The 8181-nt window shown below is 59.7% G+C and overlaps 1 protein-coding gene across 1 annotated transcript; it reads right to left on the reverse strand.

Moving 5' to 3' along the window:
• Positions 1–3551: 3551 nt before the first annotated feature.
• Positions 3552–8181, reverse strand: LOC104579145 (snake venom vascular endothelial growth factor toxin). Its single transcript, XM_088529363.1, has 7 exons — positions 8116–8181; positions 7910–7949; positions 7093–7289; positions 5913–5989; positions 4424–4453; positions 4271–4333; positions 3552–3602 (listed from the first exon to the last, which is right to left on the reverse strand). The coding sequence occupies exons 1-7, from the start codon at positions 8179–8181 to the stop codon at positions 3581–3583; spliced, it is 495 nt and encodes a 164-aa protein (XP_088385489.1). The 3' UTR covers positions 3552–3580.

Raw genomic sequence — 8181 nt, forward strand, 5'->3', positions numbered from 1 at the left:
CGGGTTCCCCTTGCTGGTGACGCCTCTGTGAATATCTCCTGAGCGCAGTCCTGGAGCCGGAGGTAGCTGTGACACCCGGTAATGCTGACCCCAAACGTCTTGTGCTGGTGGTGCCTCTTCTGTTCCTCCAGTGCCCCATCTGCTCCTCTTATGGGCTGCAGCAGGAGAGCTGCCCATGCCCACCCGGTCCCTCCCAGACACCCACGTCCCTCCTGCCCACGCACTGCTCCCAGCACATCCTGCGCCCTATGCTACATACCCACCTGGCTGCGGCAGCCTCAAACTCTGTGTTCCCCTTGCTGTGGGGTCTGCATGCCGCCTTGCACCACCACCACCCAACACTGAGGGCACTGCCGGGCGGATTGAGCGGGGTCACCCGTAGGAGCCTGCATGCCTATACCCTCTGGAACACTCAGGTGTATGGCCCTGTGCCCACATGTGCCTGGGCGCTGCTGGATCCTGCTGGGGAGCAGAGGGTCTTTGCTGGACGTGCTGTTCCCTGGCGAAAGCAGTCACACGTCCTCAGTGCTCCCCTGCAGTCCAGATGCGTGGGTGACTTTGGCAGCAGCAACGCAGCTCGTTGTCTTCAACCTGGCTCCATCAGGGGAACGCTCTGTCCCCTACCGCCCAGCGCAGAGGAGGGACAGAGGGACACGGAGCTGCATTTAGAAGCGGCAGACAGGGACTTGGTCATGTGCTGCCTCGCAGGCGCCGGGTACAGGCTGGGGGTGCACAGCCCCAGGCATTCCCAGAGGAAGTACTGGGCGTAGAGGGGCCTTTGTGAGAGAACCAGCTCTCTGCAGGCCTCAGCACTGAAAAAGGGGATTTCAGGCATCAATGGGGCAGGATTTGTCTAAACCAGCACAGAGGGAAACCTCGTAAAGAGCATCAGCCTGCCCGGCCAGTGAGAGACAATGTCCTTCAGGCTGCTGGGGTCACTCGCGTACCTAAGGCAGGAGATCGCAGCCCACCAACTCACCCCGCAGGGAGGCACAGGCAGATCCCAAGGGACGTGGGGTGGGATGTGACCATCCTCCAAGTCTGCTGGCTTCGAGGCTGCTCCACGCATGCTCCTGTGTGGGGCTGGCACAGGGTTGGGGGGCAGCACTGTGGGCACCGCATGTGATAACTGCTGGAAGAGCAGCTCTGAGGGAGGTGGTGGTGGCTCTGAACTGTATCAGGCACCCAGAGACAGATCCCATCCCTTTGGCACCAACCTTTCCACTGCATCTCTCCCATCTCTTTCTCTCCATCATGGACGCATGGTCCCACCCCCACAACCTGCTCCTCAGGCTCACACTACTCTGCAGCTGCAGATGCTGAGGGACAGGGAGGGGACAACACTAGATAACTGTGCAAGGCAGGGGCTCAGCTGTGCTGGCACTGTGTGCTTGCCCAAAGGTTCTCAGTGCTAAGTGATAGCCAAGAAGACTACACTGAGCACTGGATGGTATTAGGAAATGCCACTGGGCTTTATATACACACACACACACACACACAGAGGCACGCTAACAACCACTCTTTATATATATATATTTTTAATTAACATCCTTGCTTTTAAGTGGATTCCATTTGAAAGATTTAATATGATCATGGTAAATTTTGCAGAATAAAACCAAGACAGAAACCACCACTGTGGTCCTGCACGAATCCTTGTGCCCCTCAAGCTGCGGGCATAGCTCTCAGGACCTTCAGTGCACACCTCTGAGGCTGAAACAGCACACAGGAGGCAGGAGCCTGCATGGAGCAGGGAGCTGACCCAGGAAGGGCCAGAGGCGGGGAGCCATACGGCCTGTGCTGATGCAAGCGCGTGGGCAAGGGCGCAGGCAGTTCCCATTACCCACCCCACAAGCCATGAGGTGCTCCGTGACCCAAGTGGGTAGGCACTTAACACAAAGTTGTTAAGGCAGAGCACGTTTACTGGGAAACTCCGCCCCAGGACAGTGTGTAAATGGGCTCCAAGAGGCTCAGAGCAGGCATGCCCAGCACCTCATACAGGCCATGCTGCATGGTGACAGCACAGAGCTCACCCACCTCCAACACCCACCCCCAGCTTCCCCAGCAAGGGCCTGACCAGCCCCACATCCTCACGCTGCAGCCCCAGGGCCTGGTTGCTGGTGTCCTGGCTGGGCAAGAGCTTGGGGACATGGATGAAGAAAGGTAGAAACAAGGGCTTGGGCAAAGCTGGGACTACCCCCATCCTGGGGAAGCCATGGGGGTTGCCACAGCCCCAGGGAGGTGCCTCACACCTGGGGCAACCCCAAGGAAAAAGCAGGCTCCACAGCCACCCTGATGGAGGGACACCACCACCCCTCACAGCCCCAGAGGCTCTTAGTGAGAGAGGGGCTCCCCCAGCAAGCCAGTCCCATGGCAGACCTTGCAGGTAGGAGGAGTGGGGGTGGATGAATGAACCTTAGTGAGGTATTTCTTGGGTGGATGGGCCCCACAGGGAGCTTGGCTGCTGCTGCCCCAAGCTCAAAACCAGCTAGCCAAGAAGAGGGATGGGAAAGCCTCAGGGTAGGAGCCCAGGCCTAGTAAATGTAGGAGCTAAGAGACAAAAGGTGAAAGGGAAGGTGAATAGAAATGGGGGTGCCTGAAAGGAGGAAGAAGAGAACAGACAAAGGAAAACATGCTGGGATCAGCTCTCAGCTAGTTATTTAAACTGGGGTCAGAGCAGGAAGGGACTGGCAAACAGGCATAACACCAACATCTCAAGGCACTGCCAGGCTCCCTCAAAGCTCCAGACCAAGCACTAGCCCCAGCCCAGGCAGGGGATCTGTCCTGGCTCACTACTTACCCTAACTCTAAATGTCACACCAAAAGCAGCCCCTTGAGCACTGCAGGTCTCTGCTTTGAGGCCAGCCCTTGGGGCATAGTGAAGTGTCTGCAGACCAGGACTGACCAGAAGCTGGCAGAAGAGAGCTTTGTATCTGCCAGAAAGGAGAGGGACTGCTCAGGCTGCCAGCTCCTGGCTCTGACATCCAGATTTTATTGAGAACAGCAAGGCTGGGACGTGGCTGTGAGCACACCAGGGCCCGGGCGCTCCCCATTTCCTCCCTTCCCCACCAAGAGGGCTTCCCAGGCCATGTCCTCTCCCAGGCCATGTCCTCTCCCAGGCTTTCCCCGTGCCAAGGCTTTAGCAGATGCAGCCTTGCCTGGCCTGGGTTTCCTTCCTCTCCCAGCTGTGCAGCAACTCCACTGCTGCTACCCTCGGAGCCAGCTCCCTGGGTCACATCACACCCACCCCAGGCTGCTCCCGCAGCACACCCGCCTGCCCCCCACACTCCCCTCGAGCACAGACGTGCACCTCTAGCTCCTCATCCTCGCCCCCCAGACCCGGTGAGGCCTCCTTCTGTCCCTGCAGTGAACAGGGCGGATGGGGACAAGGGAGAGTCTTCAGCTCCAGGGCCACGCTCCTGCCAGGAGCAAGAGTCCGGTGGGCCCCTTCCTGCCAGCCGCTCCCTGCAGCGGCCGGCGCTGCCCAGGCTGCGCAGGAGGGCACAGCTCCGTAGGTCCGACACGCTGGGCAGAAACGCGACTGGCTCAGACCCCGGGAGCGGGGCCGCGGGCACAGCGGAGGCTACCTGCGCGGCAGGTCACATCTGCAGAGAGAACAGCACAGCGTGAGCGCGGGGGCTGCACACACCACAGACAGGCCCATGCTCACTCCAGCTGCAAGCGCCCAGGCTTGGGCCCTGGGCCCTGCCACTGCCCAAAGTCCCTACCCCAGGGCTCAGAGCAGGGAGAAGGTGACAGGGCTGTGTTAGGCCTGGCATGCTGGGATGCAGGTGCTGGCTGAGCCCTGAGCAGTTAAGTGTCACACAGCAGGGGAAAAAAAAGACAGCACGAAAGCACTGTCTGCAGGCTCTATACCCCAGAAGTGTCCACAGCAACAAAAGTCCAGGATAGACTGCTGCACCAAGAGGCTCGCAAGGGTCAGCTAAATACAAGGCCGGAAAGGACAGAGTAACCCAAACAACGGCTAGCCAAGGACTGCAGTAAAGACATGGCTGGCAGCAAGATGAAGCTGAAACTGGAAATTAATGGATTAAAAGAGTGGTCTGTGATGGTAATTTACCTACATATTATCATCCAGTGCACCCATCCCCAAAGATGGGCAGCTTTGAGCATATGTTGAACTCTCAGTAAAAGATCCATTCCCCAGCCCCCTGTATGGCACCACTATTCACAGCATCAGTTAAAGACCTAAGAACTTAACCATATACTCCAGCCCAAGAGACACCACCCATGCCTGCCCCTGCTCACTTACAGTTCACAGTCTTTACGTCTCTTCTTGTTTTGTCTTCTCTTACCTCGGCCCTTCGATCTCCTCCTGCAAAAGGAGGAAGGAGCACGTGAGGTTGACACACAGGAAGCGAGAGGCAGCACCCTTGCCTGCAGCATCGCACCCAGCACCACTTACCTCCCGAATTTCATCGGGTCCTGCCGCGGCCTGGAGAGAAAGGACAGAGTGAAGGGAGGTTATTTGGGCAGTGCTGTATATTCTGCTTCTTTGGGGATGGTCTATTGCACCACACATTGAGGCACGTCAGTCTACGTGGGTAACGACTCAAGCTTAAACTAGACCCAGTGCAACTTCTCCCCCATCACCAACACCTCACACAGGAGTGGACTGCAGTATGCAGAAAGAAAACAGACAGCAAAGGGGCAGGGGAAGACCAGCTTCCACAGCTCCCCTGCGGGCCATGACATTTTACCCATGAAGCAGTCAACTGCTCTCAGTAACTGTTTACATAAAGCAGCAGGTATATGGAAATGCAGGATCCCAAGCAAAACACAGGGTTTGCTTCAGAAAACCTCCGTGGCAGTTCTCAACAGCCATGACCTACTTGGACTCAACTCTCAGTAGGGGCCAGCACAAAAGTTTCCACCATGCTTTTGCTAAAATTCAAAGGGGAACAACATAAGGATGAGGAAAGCAGCTTAGAGAGAAGCCAAGAGGGTGCTGCAGACACTAGAAGTTTACATGGGTTCAAAGGCAGACTGCACAAGTACTAATGGAGCCCCTGGGAGTCACCCTAAGTAGGAAAACCAAAGCACGCTCAGGAAATTCCCTGCAGGGAAAGCAGCTGGAGGAAGGCATGTGCTGCTTCCCGCTCCTCCCTGCACATTCACCGATGGGTGGCTCTGGAGACAGCACTGAGCTACACAGGCTGTGGGTCCACTTGAGCACAGACACGCTTACAGCTACAGGGGGAATACCAGCACAGGGATCCTCGGCCCTTTTGGGCAACAATCACATCCAGCAGCTGCCCAACAGGACACTCGCTCTCCAGTTTTCGCAATAATAAATTGTCCTAAGGCTGTGATGGAGAGCAGATGCTGGGGACCTGCCGCATGGCAGAGTGGCCCACGAGGTGGTGCTGGAGAGGCTGCGCACTGAGGGCCGGGCTGCGCGCGCAGAGCCCAGCCTGTCCGAGCTCGCAGTGCCCGCGTGGTGCTGCCACCGCCGCAGCAGCTCAACGCCGCGCCAGGCCAGCGCAGCGCATCCACGCCAGGCCAGCGCAGCGCCGCGTGTCTGCATCAGGTCAGGAATTTTTAAGGTTTTGTTTGACAAACTAAATGGCTCCCTGGGGGTCAGTCCCAGGTCCCTGTCCTGAAATGGGACAGCCTTCCTCAATGGAGAGTCAAGGATCAGGAGCACTTCAGTCTCCTCTGCCATGCCACTGCCATGCTCAGGTGTGCTGGGCCAGGCTCTCCACAGAGCCAGCGCCCAGGGGAGCTGCCCCAAGGCAGCCCTCGTGCTCAGAGCCGCCAGCCTTGCCCAGCTCTCCCTGGCAGCTCGCACAGGCTGCTCGCCTGGGACATGCATGCGCTGCAACAACACGAGCTGCCGAGGCTGCTCTGCCCACGGGGCCGCAGTGCCACCCAGCCAGCCCACGGGTTCCTACCTGCACTCGCAGCGCTTGTGCTCTGTGAAGGCCATCTCCACATAGGGCGCCTCTCCACTGGGCTTTATCTTCAGGAGCTGGAAGGGGAACAAAGGTTGTTTCCCGGCATGCGGAGCGGACGTGGCTGCGAGGGCTCACGAGGCACCGTCTCACCCCTCTGCCTCGGAGCGAGCTCGCTTGGCCCCAGGCTCTCAGGCGGGCGCATGTCTAACCTGCTCCTCAGCACCTCCAGCAGCCAGGCCTCCCGCTCTGCACCCTGCCTGTCCCCAGCAGCCCAGGAGCCCTCCTGGTGCCTTGCCCTGTCCTCAGCACTGAAATGCAAGTCCCCAGTTCTTGGGGCTTCCCAAGCTTACAGCAAATTTCCCACCTTTGCAGAGACATTTCACATATTTGACCACTTGGCATATTTTCCTTCTCTGACCTAAACATCCGCTCGAGGTCATGTTTCCTAGGCTATTCCCACTGCTGCTGCCTCCTCCAGGCCCCCTTTTCCACAGCTTCCTTGGCACTTCCCAGCCTTCCCAGGGGAGCAGGATTTGCCCTGCACATGTCAGTCCACACTGCCCTGCCTAGAGCTTGAGTTGGAGACCCGGGGACACTGCTCTGTGGCACAATCCCCACTACTACCCCACAGGAACACTGCCTAACCTGTCACTGCTGACCCACACACATCCACTGGATGCTTTCCACGGTGTGGAGCCTATCCCCAGAGCTTGGGAAATTGCCTCCTGTTTATTCCAGAGTTTTGCTCCACCTAACTCCAAATTGTTAGGAAATTCCAGTCCTGCCTTCCAACATGCTTTTGACCCTTTAGGGGTCACAAAAGGGCTGGTGACTTACTGCCAGCATGCAGGAGTCCATCACCCAGGGCAAAGCAGAGCTCTTTGTATGGCCCAGGGAAGGTCCACCAAGGCAAGAGCATTCAGCAAGATGGACCATGCAGAGCCGGCAGGGAGCAAGGCTGGTAGTGCCAAGGCGTCACCTGCCCTTGTGAATGAGCCCCCAAAGCTGGCAGAGCGACCCTTCCGGTCTGGCACGAGTTTTGGTAGCCCCGAGTATACCAGGCTTCCCCATCCCCTGTTATCCGTGCTGCTACAACATCCTCAGGATGTGAGGCTGCAAGGTTTCACCTCCCAGCTCTTGGCAGGGAGCCCACTTCCCTCGCCAAGCCGGCACTCACCTGCATGGTGACCGTGCTCGTCTCCACAGGGACACAGAGCAGCCCCTCGTCACCACAGCAGCCTCCACAGCGCTGCAGGGACACGCAGGAGGGTCTGAAGATGTACTCCACCTCGTTGGGGAACTCGGTGATGACGTCCACCAGCTGCTCCCGAGGCCGGCAGAAACTGCGATTCCAGATCTCCCGAAAGGTCACAACTGGAAGGGACCCACAGGAGTATAAGGAGGCATCCAGAGAGCCCGACACCACCAGCCCAATCCTGACTGCAGCATCCAGTGCTGGGGCAGCAGCTCGCAAGGGCAGGCACAACCACCATGGCAGGGTCATATGCAGAGGACCCCCTCGAGCATCCTCAACAAGCCTATCACTGCACTGGTTGTCACCACCTCCACCCAGGAGGGCTCTCTCCCTCCGCCTGCCAGCCCCATCTCCACTCCGTCTATCCCAGCCTCCCGCTCCCTCTCTGCAGGCAGTTCCTTGCTTCCTCCTGCTTCCCAAGCCTGGAAGGGGCAGTAAAGCAGCCCCAGAGCATAGGAAAGCCACCCCCACGGTCTTGGGGACCTGCTGCTGCCCCCTTCCCCCTGCAGCTTCCCGACAGAGGGGAGGAGGTGAAGCCAAGTGTGTGGGGCCACCGGCCGCACCCCGATGCTGCAGCCCCTGTCACGGCGGGCGCTGCGAGACCGGGATAGAGCCGAGGGCTGCCTCGCCTGCCCCTCCGCCGCGAGGGGCCGGGGCAGCCTCCCCCAGCCCTCCGAGCGCCCGACGGCATCGCCCACTCCGCGCTCCCAAGACGCGGGTCCCGCCGCTGCCAACTCACCGGGCGCCTCCGAGCCGGCGGCTCCCCGCGCCTCCGGGCCCTACAGGGAGGGAAACGGGCGCTGAGGCGGCGGCCCCCGCCCCGCAGCGAGGGGCGTCCTGGGGGCGCCGCGTGCCCGGGGGAGCGGGCGCGCTGCCCGCCGCGCGCGGGCTCCCCGCTCTGCTCCCTCCGCCCGCCCGCGGGGCGGCGGCGCCGCGGGCTCTCACCGGCGCGGGCGGCGCCCCCAGCGCCCCGGCCACGAGCAGCTGCAGGAGGGCGCCGAGCAGCCGCAT

This window comes from Tinamus guttatus, unplaced genomic scaffold (assembly GCF_059628265.1).
Source record: "Tinamus guttatus ecotype Peru unplaced genomic scaffold, ASM5962826v1 Tinamus_guttatus_pri_ptg000327l, whole genome shotgun sequence".
NCBI lineage: Eukaryota > Metazoa > Chordata > Aves > Tinamiformes > Tinamidae > Tinamus > Tinamus guttatus.

Bases quoted from the DNA above. Each gene is read 5' to 3' on its own strand.
- LOC104579145 (XM_088529363.1), bottom strand. From the start codon at position 8,181: ATGCGGCTGCTCGGCGCCCTCCTGCAGCTGCTCGTGGCCGGGGCGCTG. The intron at 7,950-8,115 runs GTGAGAGCCCGC...CCCTCCCTGTAG, and splicing joins TGGGGGCGCCGCCCGCGCCG to GGCCCGGAGGCGCGGGGAGC. The intron at 4,454-5,912 runs GTAGGAACCCGT...CTTTCTCTCCAG, and splicing joins CACAAGCGCTGCGAGTGCAG to GCCGCGGCAGGACCCGATGA.